At 48.8% G+C, this 21,708-nt stretch overlaps 1 protein-coding gene and 1 non-coding gene across 3 annotated transcripts in view; one reads left to right on the forward strand and one right to left on the reverse strand.

Moving 5' to 3' along the window:
- Nucleotides 1-1,353: 1,353 nt before the first annotated feature.
- LOC112615100 lies at nt 1,354-1,472 on the reverse strand. The gene has a single exon (XR_003117276.1). It is a non-coding gene; the product is annotated as a U5 spliceosomal RNA (small nuclear RNA).
- Nucleotides 1,473-10,709: 9,237 nt separating this feature from the next.
- KIF2C (kinesin family member 2C) overlaps nt 10,710-21,708 on the forward strand; it is a 28,187-nt gene continuing 17,188 nt past the window's right edge. For both annotated transcript variants that reach the window (XM_025387632.1, XM_025387641.1), the window contains exons 1-5: nt 10,710-10,892; nt 11,821-11,915; nt 18,099-18,200; nt 18,367-18,415; nt 21,123-21,245. In XM_025387632.1, the coding sequence (XP_025243417.1) occupies nt 10,823-10,892; nt 11,821-11,915; nt 18,099-18,200; nt 18,367-18,415; nt 21,123-21,245 (439 nt within the window). In that variant the 5' untranslated portion in view covers nt 10,710-10,822. The remainder of the gene's footprint in view (nt 10,893-11,820; nt 11,916-18,098; nt 18,201-18,366; nt 18,416-21,122; nt 21,246-21,708) is intronic.

Genomic DNA, 21,708 nt, shown 5'->3' on the forward strand with positions numbered 1-21,708 from the left:
GCAACCTCCGCCTCCTGGGTTCAAGCGATTCTCCTGTAACTGGAACTACAGGCATGCGGCACCACGCCTGGCTAATTTTTTATCTCGGTTTACTGCAAGCTACGCCTCCCAGGTTCATGCCATTCTCCCGCCTCAGCCTCCTGAGTAGCTGGGACTACAGGTGCCTGCCACCTTGCCCTGCTAATTTTTTTGTATTTTTAATAGAGATGGGGTTTCACCGTGTTAGCCAGGATGGTCTTGATCTCCTGACCTCGTGATCCGCCCGCCTTGGCCTCCCAAAGTGCTGGGATTACAGGCATGAACCACCGTGCCCGGCCTATTTTACTTTTTTGACAGAGTCTCTCTGTCACCCAGGCTGGAGTGCAATGTCACAATCTCGGCGCACTGCAACCTCCACCTCCCGGGTTCAAGCGATTATCCTGCTTCAGCCTCCCGAATAGCTGGGATTACAGGCGCCTGCCACCGTGCCCACGCCCAGCTAACTTTTGTATTTTCAGTAGAGACGGGGTATCACCATGTTGGCCAGGCTGGTCTTGAACTCCTAACCTCAAGTGATCCACCCGCCTTGGCCTCCCAAAGTGCTGGGATTACAGGTGTGAGCCACCGTGTCAGGCTGGATTTCCTATCCTTTACGTTGCGATCAAGTCATTTTTAGTTTTTAGTCCTTTTTCTTTTTCTTTTTCTTTCTTTTTTTTTTTTTTTGTCATTTGGTTTTAGTTTTTAGTCTTGAAATGTTTTCTTTTGTATAATGGTAAAAAATAGTACCCCAGAATTTTTCTGGAAATTTTAATAATTGGGAAATCCAAAAATCTAGGAACCACTGGGCTAAAGTGATCATAAGTTTAAAAAAAAATTTTTTTTAATAAAATAAAAAAACCTTTAAAAACTAAACTGGCCAAGCGGGAAGCGGTGGCTCACGGGAGGCCGAGGTGCTTGAATCAGTTGAGGCCAGGAGTTCTAAGGCTGCAGTGAGCTATGATCGTGCCACTGCACTCCAGACTGAATGACACACTGAGACCCTGTTTCTAGAATTAATTAAAAACAAAACAAAAACACTAAATCTTGGCAAGGTGGCTTCTGCTTGTAATCCCAGCACTTTGGGAGGCCAAGACTGACCAATGTGGTAAGGAGACTAAGGAAGGAAAATCCCTTTAATCCAGGAGGCAGAGATTAGTCACTGTTCTCCATCCTAGATAATGAGTAAAACTCCATTTATAAAAAGATAAGTGACACCCCCAATAACAGTATGGTTTAAGCTGAATGAACAAACGAAATGCCACTTCACACACAGCAATGAGCAAACTGCTTCAAAAATACAAACGATCTTTGTCTGACTTTTGAACACTCTTAATTAGTCCCACAAACGTGGGACCTTTCAAAAAATTGGTTTAAAGACTCGGAATTGTTCCTCTCCACGGAAATCTTTAGTAAAAGGCGAAAGATTTATACGATTTGAAGAGAAACCAGAGTATACCCTGCCATTGTTGCACACAGTCCTCGGGTGACGGTCACTACTAGATTAGCAATGGTTACTATTAACCCAAAGGAGCTAGCGACTTCTGTTTTTATCTCAGACAATTGTGTGAAAGGAGCTTCGTTTTTATGACAAAGGAAAAAGGGGAAAAAAGGGAGAATCTCCTTTTAAAGTAGGACGTGTTCTGTGTGCAATGCATTGTGGGTATGTAAATGACGCTGAGTCACCACCCCCTCCTCGGTTTCCAGAAATACCCTAAATAGTTCATTACTTTTTCTAGGCGTTGGGCCACCACCAGGGGACAGAGCAGAAGCCAGATTTTCAGAACTATAGATGCCTGGTCTAACTAAAAAGTGACTTTATTTTGGGCGGATCACCTGAGGTCGGGAGCTCAGGACTGGCCTGACTGACATGGAAAAACCCCGTCTGTACTTAAAAAAAAAAAAAAAAGTACAAAATTAGCCGGGCGTAGTGGTGCATGACTGCAATCCCAGCTACTTGGGAGCCTGAGGCAGGAGAATCGCTTGAACCCAGGGGATGAAGGTTGCAGCGAGCCGAGGTCGCACCACTGCACTCCAGCTTGGGCAACAAGAGCGAAACTCCGTCAAAAAAAAAAAGTGACCTTATTTTGTAATTGGCACTTAAAATAAAAAAAAAAAAGAGCCGTAAAATAATTGTATTCACACAGTCATTTACCAAAAATTTATTGAGTACTAGGAAATCCTGTGCTAGGAGACAGGCACGTGTGATGAGCGCTGATAATAGAATGTTCAGTGAGTGACATGTGCCAAGCATGAAAGGATCCAAAGTAGGGTGGTGATGACATTCTAGGCAGAGGGACACCCTAAGCAGTGTGAGCCAAGTGGTGACAGGGCAAGTGGCTAAATGACAGGGACCACATCTTGATGGACCTTCCATACCAAGCTAACTTGGATTTACCTTAAGGACATTGAGGAGTCACTGAAAAGCTTTAAAGGAGAATATGATCAGATTAGTGTTTTTTTTGTTTGTTTGGTGTGGTTTTTTTTTGGAGACAGGGTCTCACTCTGTCACCCAGGTTGGATGGCAGTGGCAGGATCATGGCTCACCACAGCCTCGATCTCCAGGCTCAGGTTCAGGTGATCCTCCCACCTCAGCCTCCCAACTAGCTGGGACTACAGGTATGTGTCTTCATGCCCAGCCAATTTTTGTATTTTTTATATGGACAAGTTTTTGCTGTGTGGCCCAGGCTGCTCTAGAACTCCTGAGCTCAAGTGATCCTCATGCCTCAGCCTGCCAAAGTGCTGGGATTACAGGCATGAGCCACTCACTGCGCCTGACCAGATTAGTGTTTTAAAGCATCATCAGCATCACTTCCTGTTACAGGTGAATTGTGTCCCCCACCTCCACCCCACCCCCAAAATTCATATATTGAAGTCCTAATTCCCATCACCTCAGAATGTGACTTTGTTTGGAAAAGGATCATTGCAGATGTAATATATTAAGATGAGGGTTCTAGAACTGCAAGACAACAAGTTTCTGTCGTGTAAGCCACCAGTTTTGTGGTACTTTGTTCAGGGGTCGCTAGCAAAGACACCTATTGCACCTGGGTACTTCTTAGAAATGCAAATTATCAGGCCCCACTCCAGACCAGATGACTCAGGAAAGAGAGAAAAAAATCTAGGCTAGGTCCAAGAGAAAAGGGACATAAAGAAGAGGTGCAGCAGAAGGAGCATGTGAAGGAGAAGAGGAGGCAGGAGGGAAACCAGCGCAGAAACCAAGGGCAGAAAGAAGTTGCAAGAAGGGGCCGGGCGCGGTGGCTCACGCCTGTAATCCCAGCACTTTGGGAGGCTGAGGTGGGCGGATCACAAGGTCAGGAGATCAAGACCATCCTGGCTAACACAGTGAAACCCTGTCTCTACTAAAAATACAAAAAATTAGCCGGGCATTGTGGCTGGGTGACAGAGCGAGACTCCATCTCAAAAAAAAAAAAAAAAAAAAAAAGTTGCAAGAAGGGGCTGGTCAGGCCAGGTGCCTAAAATCCCAGCACTTTGAGAGGCCAAGGCAGGCAGATCACCTGAGGCCGGAGTTCGAGACTAGCCTGGCCAAAATGGTGAAACTCCATCTCTACTAAAACTACAAAAATTACCCGGGCGTAGTAGCGGGCATCTGTAATCCCAGCTACTCGGGAGGCTGAGGCAGGAGAATCCCTTGAACCCAAAAGGCAGAGGTTGCAATCAGCCAAGATCGTGCCACCACACTCCAGCCTGGGTGACAGAATGAGACTCTGTCTCAAAAAAAAAAAAAAAAAAAAAAAGGCTGGGTGTGGTGGTTCACGCCTGTAATCTCAGCACTTTGGGAGGACGAGGCAGGCGGATCACCAGGTCAGGAGTTTGAGACCTGCCTGGTCAATATGGTGAAACCCCACCTCTACTAAAAGTAAAAAACTTAGGCAGGCATGGTGGCGTGTGCCTGTAGTCCCAGACACTCAGGAAGCTGAGGCAGAAGACTCTCTTTTTTTTTTTTTGAGACAGAGTCTCGCTCTGTCGCCCAGGCTGGAGTGCAGTGGCCGGATCGGCTCACTGCAAGTTCCGCCTCCCGTGTTTAGGCCATTCTCCTGCCTCAGCCTTCCGAGTAGCTGGGACTACAAGCACCCGCCACCTCGCCCAGCTAGTTTTTTTTTTTTTTTTGGTATTTTTTAGTAGAGACGGGGTTTCACCGTGTTAGCTAGGATGGTCCCGATCTCCTGACCTCGTGATCCGCCCGTCTCGGCCTCCCAAAGTGCTAGGATTACAGGCTTGAGCCACGGCGCGCGGCCCTAGAAGACTCTCTTGAACCTAGGAGGCAGAGATTGCAGTGAGCCAAGATCATGCCATTGCACTCTAGCCTGGGTGACAGAGCAAGAGTCTGTCTCAAAAAAAAAAAAAAAAAGGACTGAGCGTGGTGGCTCACGCTTGTAATCCCAGCACTTTAGGAGGCCAAGGGCCGGGCGCGGTGGCTCACGCCTGTAATCCCAGCACTTTGGGAGGCCGAGATGGGCGGATCACGAGGTCAGGAGATCGAGACCATCCTGGCTAATACGGTGAAACCCCGTCTCTACTAAAAATACAAAAATTAGCCGGGCGCGGTGGCGGGCGCCTGTAGTCCCAGCCACACAGGAGGCTGAGGCAGGAGAATGGCGTGAACCCGGGAGGTGGAGCTTGCAGTGAGTGGAGATTGCGCCACCGCACTCCAGCCTGGGCGACAGAGCAAGACTCCGTCTCAAAAAAAAAAAAAAAAAAAAAAGGAGGCCAAGGAGGGCAGATCACGAGGTCAGGAGATCGAGACCATCCTGGCTAACACGGTGAAACCCCATCTCTACTTAAAAAAAAAAAAGTACAACAATTAGCTGGGCGTGGGGGCATGTGCCTGTAATTTCAGCTACTCGAGAGGCTGAGGCAGGAGAATCGCTTGAACCCGGGAGGCAGAGGTTGCAGTGAGCCGAGATCCTATCACTGCACTCCAGCCTGGCGACAAAGCTAGACTCCGTCTCAAAAAAAAAAGAAAGGACTGGTCACCTATGTCAAATGAATGGTCAAGTGAGATAGGGACTACAAACACCACCGGATTTCTTTTTTTTTTTTTTTGAGACGGAGTCTCGCTCAGTTGCCCAGGCTGGAGTGCAGTGACGCAATCTCGGCTCACTGCAAGCTCCGCCTCCCGGGTTCACGCCATTCTCCTGCCTCAGCCTCCCAAGTAGCTGGGACTATTAGGCGCCCGCCCGCCACCACGCCCGGCTAATTTTTTGCTTTTTTTTTTTTTTTTTTGTTGAGGTGGAGTCTCGCTCTGTCACCCAGGCTGGAGTGCAGTGGCCCGATCTCAGCTCACTGCAAGCTCCGCCTCCCGGGTTCACGCCATTCTCCGGCCTCAGCCTCCCGAGTAGCTGGGACTACAGGCGCCCGCCACCTCGCCCGGCTAGTTTTTTTTTGTATTTCTTAATAGAGACGGGGTTTCACCGTGTTAGCCAGGATGGTCTCGATCTCCTGACCTCGTGATCCGCCCGTCTCGGCCTCCCAAAGTGCTGGGATTACAGGCTTGAGCCACCGCGCCCGGCCAATTTTTTGCATTTTTAGTAGAGATGGGATTTCACCACGTTGGCCAGATCAAGTGATCTGCCCGCCTCAGCCTCCCAAAGTGCTGGGATTACAGGCATGAGCCACCATGCCCAGCCCATTATGCTTATTTCAGACTGTCAGATCTATTTTTTTTTTTTTTTTTTGAGACAGAGTCTCCCTGTGCTCCCAGGCTGGAGTGCAGTGGCGTGATCTCGGCTCACTGCAAGCTCCGCCTCCCGGGTTCACGCCATTCTCCCGCCTCAGCCTCCCAAGTAGCTGAGACTACAGGCGCCCGCCACCACGCCCGGCTAGTTTTTTGTATTTTTAGTAGAGACGGGGTTTCACCATGTTAGCCAGGATAGTCTCGATCTCCTGACCTCGTGATCCGCCCGCCTCGGCCTCCTAAAGTGCTGGGATTACAGGCTTGAGCCACCGCGCCCGGCCTGTCAGATCTATTAATTCTGCTTCCTGTAATACCAGTTTCTGGCCAGATGTGATGACTCACGCCTGTAATCCCAGCATTTTGGGAGGCTAAGGCAGGCGGATCACCTGAGGTCAGGATTTTGAGACAGGCCTGGGCAACATGGCAAAACCCCATCTCTGCTGAAAATACAAAAATTAGGCCGGGCACAGTGGCTCACATCTGTAATCCCAGCACTTTGGGAGGCCAAGGCGGGCGGATCATGAGGTCAGGAGATCGAGACCATCCTGGCTAACACGGTGAAAACCCGTCTCTACTAAAAAATACAAAAAAAAAAAAAAAATTAGCCAAGCATGATGGTGGGCGCCTGTAGTCCCAGCTACTCGGGAGGCTGAGGCAGAAGAATGGCATGAACCTGGGAGGCAGAGCTTGCAGTGAGCCGAGTTTGCACCACTGCACTCCAGCCTGGGAGACAGAGCAAGACTCCGTCTCAAAAAAAAAAAAAAAAAAAAAAAAAAAAAAAAATTCGCCAGGTGTGGTGGTGGGCACCTATAGTCACAGCTACTCAGGATTCTGAGGCAAGAGAAACGCTTGAACCCGGGAGGCGGAGGTTGCAGTGAGCCAAGATCGTACCACTGCACTCCAGCTCAAAAAAACACTCCATCTCAAAACAAAAACAAAAACAAAAACAAAAATCCCAGCATTTTGGGAGGCTGAGGCAGGAGAATCACTTGAATCTGGGAGGCGGAGCTTGCAGTGAGCTGAGATCACACCACTGCACTCCAGCCTGGGTGACAGAATGAGACTCCGTCTCAAAAAAAAAAAAAAAAAAAAATAGTTTCTCAGTTTGTCGTTTTCCTATTATTGCAAATGTATCCCCCTTTGACTTCACATCACCTTGGGGGCATCAGTGATTGTGACAGGGGAAAACTAAAGCCCAGAACCCAGGATACATAGTATAGGAGGAGGTAGTGGATTATGTTTAAAGTCGGGTCTGTTCCTACCTGGCCAGGCTAGGGCGCCGAGACAGTGCTGCTGGTTTTCTGCCTCATAGTGGCAATGGGGCAGTTAACGACCCACAAGGGCCTTGGGGGGTAAGAGTGGCATGTGGAGGAAAGGTCAACGGTGAGCACCACTAAAGAGCTCTCTCTCAGCCTCCCCCGCATGTCAGGGTGTCTGACTCTCTTCCACTCTGGCTGCAGTCACAGGCTCCCCACAACTGGCTCCTGGCCACCTTCTTTTTCTTTTGAGACAGAGTCTCACTCTGTCGCCCAGGCTGGAGTGCAGTGGCGCAATCTCAGTTCACTGCACCCTCCCCCTCCCAGGTTCAAGCAATTATCCTGCCTCAGCCCCCAAGTAGCTGGGACTATAGGCATGTGCCACCACACCCGGCTAATTTTTTGGATTTTTATTAGAGACGGGGTTTCACTGTGTTAGCCAGGATCTCCTGACCTTGGGATCCACCCGCCTCAGCCTCCCAAAGTGCTGGGATTACAGGCGTGAGCCACCGCGCCCAGCCTTTTTTCTGTTTTTTTTTTTTTTGAGATAGAGTCTCTGTCACCCAGCCTGTAGTACAGTGGTGCGATCTCAGCTCACTGCAACTGGCAACTCCCGCCTTCTGGGTTCAAGCGATTCCTGTGCCTCAGCCTCCTGAGTAGCTGGGATTACAGACGTGTGCCATCACACCCAGCTAATTTTTGTATTTTTAGTAGAGATAGGGTCTCGCTATGTTGGCCAGACTGGTCTTGAACTCCTGGCCTCAAGTGATTCTCTTGCCTCAGCCTCCCCAAGTGCTGGGATTACAGGTGTGAATCACCACAGCTGGCCCACCTTCCTTTTTTTGTTTGAAACAGGGTCTCATTCTGTTCCCCAGGCTGAAGTGCAGTTGCACGATCACAGCACACTGTGGCCTCGAACTCCCCAGGCTCAGGTGATCCTCCCACCTCAGCCTCCTGAGTAGCTGGGACTACAGGCATGTGCCACCGACACCCAGCTAATTTTTGTATTTTTTGCAGAGATAGGGGTCTCACTGTGTCACCCATGGCGGTCTGGATCTGCTGAGCTCAAGCAACTGCCTGTCTTGGCCTCCCAAAGTGCTGGGATTACAGGTATGAGCCACTGCATCCAGCTTAGTCCATTTTCTGTTGCTACAACAAAATACTGGAGACTGGGTAATTTATAATGAACATAAATTTATTTCATCCATGGTTCTGGAGGCTGAGAAGTCTAAGAGCATGGTGCTTGGATCTTGTGAGGGCCTTTTTGCTATATTATAACATGGCAGACACTATAACATCGTGACAGGGCAAGAGCATGTCAGCTCAAGTCCCTCTTCTTCTTATAAAGCTACTATTCCATCGTGGGGCCCCATCCTGATGACTTTATTAATCCTAATTACCTCCCAAAGGCCCCACCTCCAAATGCCATCAATATATGAATTGGGGGATTAAGTTTCCTGCACATGAAATTTGGGGGACTCATTCAAACCACAGCATATCCCTAAACAATATTCCATCTATTCTTGTCTCTTTAGTCTGGTTCTCACCCTCAATAGTTCACCAAGACTGCAAAAGGTCAGCAATGACTTAGGTGCTAATAAATCCAAAGGATACTAAAATGTCCTCATCTTATTTGGCCTCTGAGTAGCTCTCCAGAGTTACTTTCACCTTCTTCATTCCATCGGTTGACTTCTAAGGAACTGCCCCCAACTCTTTTGTTTTCTTCATCCCTTCAAACCACCCTAATCCCATCTCCTTTGCTGGCTCCTCCTCCCCTGCCCTACCTCAAAATATTGGCAAGTCCCATGGCTTAAGTATACATGTTCTTCTCATCTCCATCTATGCTCTTTTCCTAGATAGTATTCAGCTCATGACTCCAAATATCATCTACATAACGCAGACTGCCAAATCTCAATCTCTCACTTTGACTTCTACCTTAGCTCCCAGTTTGTACATCCAGCTGCTCAGTTTACACCTACACTCAGATGTCTTGTAGACATCTCAAATTCAAAATGAACAAAATGAAACCCTGGACTTAACCCCCAACTCATTCCTTCACAATCCCACTCTCCCTTTTCAGTATATGGTCCATCATGCAGCCAGGTGCTCTAGCCAGAAACCAGGAGTCATCCATGACCAACCCTGTCATTCACATCCATCAGCAAAATCCATTCACTTCACTTCCCAAACATGGGGTATCTTGAATCAATTCTCTCAGCCGTACTTCCAATCCAGTATCACCACCCTGGCCTATGCCAGCATAATCTCTTGCCTACTAAGTGCTCTCTGCACTCTGTCTTGCCCCTTTCACCTCTACTCTCCACACAACAGCAAGTTTGACTGACATAAAAGTAAAATGTAGGCTGGGCGCGGTGGCTCACACCTGTAATCCCAGCACTTTGGGAGGCGGAGGCGGGTGGATCACCTGAGGTCGGGAGTTCACGACCAGCTTGACCAACAGGGTGAAACCCCATCTCTACTAAAGATACCAAATTAGCCAGGCATGGTGGCGCATCCCTGTAATCCCAGCTACTTTGGAGGCTGAGGCAGGAGAATTGCTTGAACCCGGGAAGTGGAGGTCGCAGTGAGCCGAGATCGCGCCACTGCACTCCAGCCTGGGCAACAAGAGTGAAATTCTGTCTCAAAAGAAAAAAAAAAGAAAGTAAAATGTAAATCAGATCTTCTTAGTCCCCTGCTTAAAACTTTTCAATGACTTCTCATTAGCATAAAAGCCAAAATTACTACTACAGGCCACAAGATGCTCAATGATTTTGCCCCTGCCCACCTCTTCAACTTCTTCTGATGTTCCTCTCCCCCACTGCCTTCCAGCCATCAGTTCTTCAAACAAGACCTTTCCTGGCCAGGCACAGTGGTTCACACCTGTAATCCCAGCACTTTGGGAAGCTGAGGCAGGCAGATCGTCAAGAACAGGAGGCTGGAATTCGTGGTTCACATATGTAATCCTAGCAGTTTGGGGGGCGAAGGAGGGAGGATCTTTGAGCCCAGGAATTCAAGACCAGCCTGGGCAACACAGCAAGAACACTGTCTCTAATTAAAAAAAAAAGAGGACAGGAACTGTGTGCCTAGTTGACTACTATTATCTCCATTTCCTAGTACCATGCCTAGCACGTGGTAGACATTCACTCAATAAATATCTGGTGAATCGTGTCTTCCTGGAAATTTATACGTAACTCCTTGAATGACGAAACATGCTTCTCCACTGTGCAATAAGAAAAACTAAGTCAAGTTTCTAACCTGTGGTTTTATTTTGCTTAGAGAACAGGGTCTTGGCTACGTTGCCCTGGCTGGTCTCGAACTTCTGATCTCAAGCGATCACTCCCACCTCTAGCCTTCCTAAGTGCAGGGATTACAGGAGTGAGCCACCGCGCCCGGCCAAGTCTCCAATTTGCTCGAGGTCATTGAACTAGCAACTGAAGAAGCTAGGATTCGAACCTATGTCTGTAGGATTCCAGAGCCCTCACTCTGAAATACATACCGAAGTTTCCCAGTTTTCGGGAACCCGGCTGTACTAGATGACCAAACACAATACCAGGAAGCGGGAGCCCCAGACCCCGCGGAGCGCCAAAGTTCCCAGGAGGCACAGCGCTCGGGGGTGTGGCCAGACGCATGGGCGGTGCCGGGCGTCGGAAGACGGTTCGGAACTGCGTATCCCCCAAGGCTCCGCAGGGCGCCGCTGACCGGCGGAAGTGAGGGCGGGGACAGCGGGATGACGTTTTAAGGACGCTTGCGCGCGGGATTTAAACTGCGGCGGTTTACGCGGCGTTAAGACTTCCTAGGGTTAGCGGAATTGAGGTTTCCTGGCATTGCGCGTTTCTTTTCCTTGCTGACCCTCCGAATGGCCATGGACTCGTCGCTTCAGGCCCGCCTGTTTCCCGGTCTCGCCATCAAGATCCAACGCAGTAATGGTGAGGAGCGGGGTCCCTAGGTCAAGGGGACTCGTGAGCGGTGAGACGACGGAAATTACTGCCTCTCCCCAGACACACAAATGGGCTCTCACTCTCTTTCTCTCCCTCCCTCCTTTTCACACGCACTAACTCCTGGTCTCTGCACTGGCAGTCATTCTTCCCTACACGGGTGAGAGTCTGCGCTGGACGTGGGTCCCTTTCGCTGTCCCCCGGGAGTGGGCGGACCTTCTCCAAGGCTGGTAGACCCAGGGAAGTTGGGGCTTGTAAATTCACTTCCCTTCCAAAATTCTCCCCGGAAAATGCCCTGCTCTTATGGGGACCTCGGTCTCCTGGCCCCTCTACTCTGGAATAATATTGCACAGTTGCAGTATGTCAGGCACTGGGACTTAGGGTTAACGGGACAGACAAGATCCCTGCTCTTGAGCAGCTTGTAGTCGTTCTCTCTTTTGCTTAAGCAGCTACCGCACTTCTGGCACGTCTAATACCCGTGTCATTAGGGAAATGGACAGATATGACCGCCAGAAGTGAGTTAGGAAAACCCCAAGAGGGCCAGATCCTTAATGCTATGTTGAGGAAAAGTTCATCTAAGGGCTTTAAGGAATCCTCTGCTCAAACATACTTTTGTGTGTTCTCTTCTGTAGGCTCCCGCTCTCTTTTTTTTTGTAGGCTCTCTTTTGAGTAGGGGTGAATCCTTATCCCATGCAGCTCAATTTAGAAACCTGTCCCCTGCCCACCTCACTGTGGATATTCTAAAGGTGAAGCCCAGGAGATTTATTTCTCTTAGTTTTGTTTGTTTGTTTGTTTGTTTGTTTTTTAAAGGCAGCCGCCTGCTCCTTCAGGTTAACTCCACTTTGGGAATCTCTGTGGAATCCTAAAAGTGAAGCTCTCAGGAAAGAGAGGGTAACTCTGGTTTTTTCATACTTTATAGGTTTAATTCACAGTGCCAATGTAAGGACTGTGAACTTGGAGAAATCCTGTGTTTCAGTGGAATGGGCAGAAGGAGGTGCCACAAAGGGCAAAGAGGTAGGTTCTATGAGAATTCCTCTACCACATTTAATGCCTTCCTACATAAAGGATCTGTGCAGAAGTGGAATCTGTGAGAGCCTAGGTTCTGATGCTGTGCTCTTTTCACTCACGCCTGTAATCCTAGCACTTTGGGAGGCTGAGGCGAGTGGATCATCTGAGGTCAGGGGTTCGAGACCATCCTGGCCAACATGGCGAAACCTGTCTCTACTGAAAATACAAAAATTAGCCGGTCATGGTGGTACTAGCCTGTAATCCCAGCTATTCGGGAGGCTGAGGCAGGAGAATTGCTTGAACCCAGGAGGTGGAGGTTGCAGTGAGCCGAAACTGTGCCACTGCACTCCAGCCTGGGCGACAGAGTGAGAATCTGACTCAAAAAAAAAAAAAAAAATTGGCTGGGTGCGGTGGCTCTTGCCTCTAATCCTGGCACTTTGAGAGGCCTCATCTGGAGGATTGCTTGAGCCCAGGAGTTCGAAACCAGCCTGGGAAAAATGTTGAGACCTTGTCTCTACAAAAAATAAAAAATTAGCAGGGTGTGGTTGCTTGCGTCTGTGGTTCCAGCTACTCGGAAAGCTGAGGTGGGAGGATCGATTTAGCCTGGGAGGTTGAGGCTGCAGTGAACCATGATCGAGCCACTGCACTCTGACCTGGATGACGGAGTGAGACCTTTCCTCAAAAAAAATAATTGGTCTTCTTGGCTGGGCACAGTGGCTTACATCTATAATCCCAGCACTTTGGGAGGTCGAGGCGGGCAGATCGCTTTGAGCTGAGGAGTTCAAGACCAGGCTGGGCAACATGGCAAAACCGCATTTCTACAAAAAATACAAAAAAACATTAGCCGGGCATGGTGGTGCATGCCTGTGGTCCCAGCTACTCTGGAGGCTGAGGCTGGAGAATTGCTTGAGTCTGGGAAAGCACAGGTTTCAGTGAGCTGAAATTGTGCCACTGCTCTCCAGCCTCCTGGGCAACAGAATAAGGACTTGTCAAAAAAAAGAATGGTCCCCTTCCAGATGCATTGGGATTTTATTTAGTCAGGTCCATTCTAAATTGAAGCAATCAATCGTTTTCTGGTATGTCTGTAGAAAGCAAACTGCAAACTGTAGCCTGGTATGGTGGCTCACACCTGTAATCCCAGCACTTTGGGAGGCCGAGGTAGGCAGATCACTTGAGATCAGGAGTTTGAGACCAGCCTGGCCAACATAGTGAAACCCCCATGTCTACTAAAAATACAAAAATTAGCTGGGCCTGGTGGCACAGGGCTGTAATCCCAGCTACTTGGGAGGCTGGGGCAGGAGAATCACTTGAACTCGGGAAGCAGAGGTTGCAGTGAGCTGAGATCACGCCACTGCATTCCAGCCTGGGCAACAGAGTGAAACTCCGTCTCGAAAAAAAAGAAAAAGCAAACTGCACAAAATTTTAGGTTTTAGAAAACTTTGCTTGCCCAAGCTAGGTTCTGCATGAACACTACCTGTGATATCAGTTAGGTGAATGAAATCAATAACCTGGCTGAGGAGACAAAAATACGTTTCTGAATCACCAAATAACAAAAGGCAACTTGTGATGAATGGCCCAGATGAGCATTGCTAGAGCAGCTCAGAGGTGGAAACTTTCTGAGAATGGGCTGGGCTTGGAGAGTGGAGTGTGAAGGCTTAGCCGAAGCAGCAAGATGGCACACACAGGGACCATGAAGAACCTGGCCACAAGCAGTGCAGGGCCCAGGATGCTTGGCAGCAGCAAAACAGCTGAAAAAGGAGACAAAGGTCTTCGTGTCTGGCACTGAGCTGGTTAGGTTTTCTTCTGTAGGCAGTGGGGATTTTGAGGAGAGCACTGTGACTAAGACACTTCTGTTCTAGCGGCATTGTGGTGTAGTGAAAAGGTCACTGGGCTAGGAGTATGAAAACCTGGATTTGGGGCCGGGCGCGGTGGCTCAAGCCTGTAATCCCAGCACTTTGGGAGGCCGAGACGGGCGGATCACGAGGTCAGGAGATCAAGACCATCCTGGCTAACACGGTGAAACCCCGTCTCTACTAAAAAATACAAAAAACTAGCCGGGCAAAGTGGCGGGTGCCTGTGGTCCCAGCTACTCGGGAGGCTGAGGCAGGAGAATGGCGTAAACCCGGGAGGCGGAGCTTGCAGTGAGCTGAGATCCGGCCACTGCACTCCAGCCCGGGCGACAGAGCCAGACTCCCTCTCAAAAAAAAAAAAAAAAAAAAGAAAATCTGGATTCTAGTCTGGCTCTGCCACTGCTTTGTGTTCTCGGGCATGTTTCTGCCCCTCTTCGAAGTTTGGTTTCCTCATCTATAAAGTGAGGATGATGATAATGTCTACTTCACAGGGTTGTTGTGAGGATTTACTCAGCAGATATTTTGGACTGCTTCCAAAATGCTAGACACTTACGGGGTGCTAGGGATACAGAGGTGAAGGAGACAGACTCTTGGACCCTCTTCCATGGAGCGTAATAAAATAATACATGTAGCTGGGCACAGTACCTATAATCTCAGCACTTTGGGAGGCTGAGGCAGGGGGACCTCTTGAAGCCAAGAGTTTGAGCCCAGCCTGGGCAAATACAGCAAGACCTCATCTCTACTAAAAATAAAAAACAATTAGCTAGTCATAGTGGCTTGCGCCTGTGGTCCCAGCTACTCCAGAGGCTAAGGCAGGAGGATTGCTTGAGCCCAGGAGTTCAAGGCTACAGTGAGGCACAACACTCCAGCCTGCGTGACAGAGTGAGACCCTGTCTCAAAAAAATATAAGTAAAAAAGATAAAACATGTAAAAAGCTTGCTTAGCATAGTACGTATAGTAGAGATATTTAGGTGGTATATTTGAGAGATAAAAGGATTGAATACTATCTGCCGCTAAAGAATCAAGAGGTTCCTAAAATTCCTTTCAGCCAGCTATTATCAGTCCTTTGTGATTCGTTTTTTGTTTTTGTTGTTTGTTCAGAAATATATCCCTTGTCTTACCTCAGATCAAATACTGCTTTTGGAATAAGATCCAAACTTCTTAATGGTGCATTCAGGCCTTTTCAAGCTCTGATATTTTTTCTTTTGACACGAAGTCTCACTCTCACCAGGCTGGAGTGCAGTGGCACGATCTCCCTCAGTGAGCCAATCTTGGCTCACTACAACCTCCATCCCCCAAGTTCAAGCGATTCTCCTGCCTTAGTCTCCCAAGAAGCTGGGATTACAGGCACCTGCCACCACACCCATCTAATTTTTGTATTTTTAGTAGAGACAGGGTTTCACCATGTTAACCAGGCTGGTCTCAAACTCCTGACCTAAAGTGATCTGGCCGTCTTGGCCTCCTAAAGTGCTGGGATTACAGGCATGAGCCACCGCGCCTGGCTTGAGCTCTGATTCCAATCACCCTTTTTCTTTGTACCACACACTCTTCTTCCACATATCCTATCCCCTGGCAAATGAGGTGGTTTACTGCTCTGTGACTGTGCCTAATTCCCTGCTGCTCTTACACGCTTATTCCTTTCTCCTGGGATGTTCACCCTGAATTATCAACATGAGAACCAGCTGATTGTCAGAGCAAGGCTTAAAACTCTGTTTTTTGCGGGGTGCAGTGGTTCATGCCTGTAATCCCAGCACTTTGGGAGGCTGAGGCGGGCGGATCACGAGGTCAGGAATTCAAGACCAGCCTGGCCAATACGGTGAAACCGCGTCTCTACTAAAAATCCAAAAAATTAGCCGGGCATGGTGGTAGGCACCTGTAGTCCCAGCTACTCAGGAGGCTGAGGCAGAAGAATCGCTTGAACCCGGGAGGTGGAGGTTGCAGCAAGCTGAGATCGCGCCATTGCACTCCAGCAGCCTGGGTAACAGAGTGAGATTCCGTCTAAAAAAAGCTGGACACAGTGATTCACGCCTGTAATCCCAGCACTTTGGGAGGCTGAGTCAGATGGATCACCTGAGGTCAGGAGCGCAAGACCAGCCTGGCCAACGTGGTGAAATCCCGTCTCTACTAAAAATACAAAATTAGCTGGGCATAGTGCCGCGTGCCTATAATCCCAGCTACTGGGGAGGCTGAGGCAGGATAATCACTTGAACCCGGGAGGTGGAGGTTGCAGTGAGCTGAGATCATGCCACTGCATTCCAGCATGGGTGCTAAGAGTGAAACTCTGTTTCAAAAAACAAGAAAACAAAAAACTGATTTTCCTTGTTGTTTATGCTCTCTGTAGTTTAGGGGTTGGAAATGGGGGAGGTGTGTACCAATAGTCTGTGGCTGTCCCAGAAATGTGGATAGAAGTGTGATTACTGAAGTGCTTGCCAGCTTTTGCATTTAGTGATTCTATCCCTTTTTTTTTTTTTTTTTTTTGAGGTGGAGTCTCGCTCCGTTGCCCAGGCTAGAGTGCAGTGGCGCGATCTTGGCTCACTGCATGCTCTGCCTCCCAAGTTCACACCATTCTCCTGCCTCAGCCTCCTGAGTAGCTGGGACTACAGGCACCTGCCACCACACCTGGCTAATTTTTTGTATTTTTAGTAGAGACGGGGTTTCACTGTGTTAGCCAGGATGGTCTCAATCTCCTGACCTCGTGATCCAGCTTCCTCGGCCTCCCAAAGTGCTGGGATTACGGGCATGAGCCACCGTGCCTGGCTTTTTTTTTTTTTTTTTTTTTTGAGACAGTTTTGCTCTTGTTGCTCTGGAGTGCAATGGCGCTATCACGGCTCACTGCAGCCTCCGCCTCCCGGGTTCAAGCGATTCTTCTGTCTCAGCCTCCTGAGTAGCTGGGATTACAGGCGTGCGCCACACCGGCTAATTTTGTAATTTTAGTAGAGACGGGGTTTTTCCATGTTGGTGAGGCTGGTTTCGAACTCCCAACCTCAGGTGATCTGCCCGCCTCAGCCTCCAAAAGTGCTGGGATTACAGGCGTGAGCCACTGTGCCCGGCCTACATATGTCGTAATGCATCTTTGACTACTTTCCTCTTGCAGGCTGCTGTCTTCGTGGTGCCTAACAAATGCTTGAATAGGCAGCTAATAACTGCAGGTTTCGTATCTAGGCAGTAAAGCCCTCACCCTGGAGTACATGCTTCAGCTCTATCACATTTTAAAATACAAATAACAAGTTGGGACAAATTTGATATGTCTGAACCTGTTGTAAAGTTATCCTGGTGAAGTTTGAGTTGTTCCTGGAGGATTGCAGGACTCTGATGATGTAAACTTAGAATTGTGACCTCATTGCAGGCATCAACAGGAAATAGGTAAGGCATGGGCAGGAAGCCATAACTGGGGAAGAAGTTTCTGGGCCCAGAAGAAAATGTAGGTAGTCTTAGGGTTAGGTAGTAGCTGTCGGGAACTTGCCCCTGCCCATAAGATCCTAAAGGGCCTCCATTGGACTCTCACCAGACAGTTAGAACTTGTTTCCTCCTCCGTGTCAGCCAGCAAGAGGTGCTTAGGGGGCTGTGCCCAGCAGGACCTCACTGCCCAGCAAAACAGCAGGGGAGCCAAGTGGCCTAGATCTGCTGTGGAGTACCCAACAGTTTGCCTGCCTGTCTGCCCTCCTCTTCACCTTATTCTCATCACTGACGTCTACCATTGGCTTGGAAATCAGAAACCCATATCCATCTAGATGGTAAACCATTATTAAGGAGTAACTATTTGTTTTATAGCTATTCATACTTAGTGGAACTTAAAGCTGGTAAAGTTTGAATTTAGGGGTAGCCCTATCGACTTTTTTTTTTTTTTTTTTTTTTAATGTTTTTGTGTTTTTTTGAGACAGAGTCTCACTCTGTCGCCCAGGCTGGAGGGCAGTGGCATAATCTCAACTCAATGCAACCTCCACCTCCTGGATTCCAGCGATTCTCCCACCTCAGCCTGGGGGGACCAGGCACAGTGTCTCACACCTGCAATCCCAGCACTTTAGGAGGCCAAGGTGAGATCACCTGAGGCCAGGAGGTTGAGACAATCCTGGCCAACATGGTGAAACCTGGTCTCTACTAAAACTACAAAAATTATCTGGGCTTGGTGGCACACGCCTATAGTCCCAGCTACTCGGGAGGTTGAGGCAGGAGAATTGCTTGGACCCAGGAGGCGGAGGTTGCGTTGAACCGAAATCACGCCACTGCCCTCCAGCCTGGGTGACAGAGCGAGACTCTCTCAGAAAAAAAGAAAAGAAAAAAGAAATGTATTTGGATTGAACAATGTTGTTTCATTGAAACTTTTACTTGCTCCTTGCAGATTGATTTTGATGATGTGGCTGCAATAAACCCAGAACTCTTACAGCTTCTTCCCTTACATCCAAAGGACAATCTGCCCCTGCAGGAAAATGTAACAATCCAGGTAGGTGCCTGTCATCTGGCTGCAGCCAGTGCCCCAGAGGATTCACTTTGCTTATTGGCTCTTTGCTGATTGATTGTCTGGCATTTTAGCATAATACATGGGCCCAGGATAGGCCCTTGAGAATTGATAAGAGCCATATATTGTGACAATTTGATTTGTTTTTCAGAAACAAAAACGGAGATCCGTCAACTCCAAAATTCCTGCTCCAAAAGAAAGTAAGTGGATTTCTACTAGCTTACTGTCACGGAATTTGTGTCAGGAATTATGTTTCTAGGACTCAGAGTTGTGGAAGCTCCTCTTTTGCAGGTGGTTTCTATGTGGGCTGAGTCCTGCCTATGTTCCAAGCTTCTTTCTCTATGAGGAAGAATCCAACCTACAGCTATCAGGCCAACCTTTAAGAGACCTGGTGCATTTAGGAAATTTGCTGTCTGGCCTGGAAACCTTTTCTGTATAATCCAGAGCCTGATGCTAAGAAGAGTGGGAATCAGCCATTGGTAGGCCTGTTTTCTTCCCTCAGGGGAACAGTATGCCCTGGAAAGAGGCTTTGAAAAAGGGAGACACTAGGTCTGTGGGTTGTTTAGAAGTACAGTTGGTGGCACTATAGAGAGGGATGGCTGGGGCTGGAGAGAATAACAGCATTGCCTCGTGGTCTAGGAGGTTGGGCTCTCTCTGCAGAAGTAGTCTGTGAAAACCTACTTTGACGACATGATAGACTGTGACTCTAGGGGGTAAGCTTCCCAAAAGATCCAGCTTAAAGCCAGTTGTACCTTGAAGGCTGGTGACCTGCACAGCTCTCCAGGTCTAGGGGTCATCATTGCCGCGAAAGGATCCAGCTACCTCAGGGACTCCCAGAATACTGGAGCTTCAGGTTCTGGGGGCCCTGGGTGGAGGGTGGTGCCATTGCAAGCTTGGGCCTGACTGTTGTGGTGCTGGCCCTTTCTTGCTGGGTGTACCACAAGGGAATGCAGGAGAGTTGGGACTCGCAGCAGTCCCATTCCATGTTCATGTCCTCAAAGGATATTGCCACAGCTTTTTGTTTTTTATTTTTCAAAGGCAGGGTCTCACTTGGTTGTCCATGCTGGAATACCATGATATGATCGTAGCTCACTGTAGCCTTGAACTCCTGGGCTCAGGCAATCCTCCCACCTCAGCCTCCCATGTAGCTGGGACTACAGGTGTGCCTCATCACACCTGGCTAATTTTTTTTTTTTTTCCGTAGAGACAAGGTCTCACTATGTTGCCTGGGCTGGTCTCAAACTCCTGGCCTCAAGGGATCCTCCTGCTTCAGCCTCCCAAACTGCCAGGATTGCAGGCGTGAGCCACCATGCCCAGCCAATAGCTTTTTTTTTTTTTTTAGGATGGGGTCTCACTTTTTTGCCTAAGCTGGTCTTGAACTCCTAGCTTCAAGCAATCCTCCTGCCTCAGCCTCCCAAAGTGCTGGGACTACAGGCACACACCACCATGCCCAGCTACACAGCTCATTTTAATTAAAAAAAAAGTCTTTAAGGCCCTGAGCGGTGGCTCATGCCTGTAATCCCAGCACTTTGGGGGGCCAAGGTGGGCAGATCACCTGAGGTCAGGTGTTCCAGACCAGCCTGGTCAACATGGTGAAACCCTGTCTCTATTAAAAATACAAAAAACTGGCCAGGCGCAGTGTGGCTCATGCCTGTAATCCCAGCACTTTAGGAGGCCTAGGTGGGTGGATCACCTGAGGTCAGGAGTTTGAGACCAGCCTGGCCAACATGGTGAAACCCCTGTCTCTCCTAAAAATACAAAAATTAGCCAGGCGTGGTGACGGGCACCTGTAATCCCAGCTACTCAGGAAGCTGAGGCAAGAGAATTGTTTGAGCCCAGGGGGTGGAGGTTGCAGTGAGCGGAGATCATGCTACTGTACTCCAGCCTGGGCGACAGAGCGAGACTTGGTCTTAAAAAAAAAAAATTACAGATCATTTGGGGCTAGATGTAATGGCTCACACCTGTAAGCCCAGTGCTTTGGGAGGTTGAGGCAGGAAGATGGCTTGAACCTAGGAGTTTGAGACCAGCCTGGGCAACATAGCAAGACCCAATCTTATTATAAAAAATAAGATAAAATCATTAGGGAAACAGAAAGATTGTAAAAATTCAAGATATGGATTATATATAGCCATCAGCTTGAACTTACAATACTCAGAAACTCGGTAGAAGTTGGTTTTGGCAGAGGTTGCAGTGAGCCAAGATTGCACCACTGCACTCCAGCCTGGCTGACAGTGTGAGACTCTGTCTCAAGAAAAAGATGGGCTGGGCGCGGTGGTTCACGCCTGTAATCCCAGCACTTTGGGAGGCTGAGGCAGGTGGATCACAAGGTCAAGAGATAAAGACCATCCTGACCAACATGGTGAAACCCCATCTCTACTAAAAAAAAAATAAAATAAAATTAGCTGGGTGTGGTGGCACACGCCTGTAGTCCCAGCTACTCGGGAGGCTGAGGCAGGGGAATTGCTTGAACCCGGGAGGCAGAGGTTGCAGTGAGCCGAGATTGTACCACTGTACTCCAGCCTGGGCAACAAGAGCGAAACTCCTCAAAAAAAAATAAAATAAAATAGTAATAATAATACTTTTTCTCAAGGACTTAGATTAGGTCTCTCTCTCCAGAAATGTTTTCAAGATAGCTATAGGTCCCTGTACTTACTCAAGACAGATGCTCTTTGTGGGAGATGTCCTTGCCCTCAGGAGCTCCTGGATTTGCACAATGTGGACAAAATTTGCACAATTTGGGGGTACTGGTACTTGGTCTAATTTTTCCTTTCTAAGGAATATGGGAAGTTGGTGAGCCCCTTTCCTGGTGGCTGGGACCAATTTCACCTTGTACAAAACTTGGAGGTTTGCCCCTGACCACCCTCCAGGTCATGCAGCACTGACTGGCTACTGCTCTTGGTTCTCCAGGTCTTCGAACTCGCTCCACTCGCATGTCCACTGTCTCAGAGCTTCGCATCACTGCTCAGGAGAATGACATGGAGGTGGAGCTGCCTGCAGCTGCAAACACTCGCAAGCAGTTTTCAGTTCCTCGTGAGTAACGAAAGTGCCCCGCACCTGCCATGTTTGAGGCCCTGAAGCACATTGCTTGGTCCCTGTGCTAGAATATCCTGAGATTCATCCATTCCCCCAGCTTCAGAACTAGTCTGCTCCTTCCCTACCAACACGGCTTGCTTATTTGGAAATCATCTCTTTTTTAAAAAACTTAATTGAGGCCGGGCGCGGTGGCTCACGCCTGTAATCCCTGCACTTTGGGAGGCCGAGGTGGGCGGATCACGAGGTCAGGAGATCGAGACCATCCTGGCTAACAAGGTGAAACCCCGTCTCTACTAAAAATACAAAAAATTAGCCGGGCGCGGTGGCGGCGCCTGTAGTCCCAGCTACTCGGGAGGCTGAGGCAGGAGAATGGCGCGAACCCGGGAGGCGGAGCTTGCAGTGAGCCGAGATGGTGCCACTGCACTCCAGCCTGGGGGACAGAGTGAAGACTCCGCCTCAA

This window comes from Theropithecus gelada, chromosome 1 (assembly GCF_003255815.1).
Source record: "Theropithecus gelada isolate Dixy chromosome 1, Tgel_1.0, whole genome shotgun sequence".
NCBI classification, from domain to species: Eukaryota; Metazoa; Chordata; class Mammalia; order Primates; family Cercopithecidae; genus Theropithecus; species Theropithecus gelada.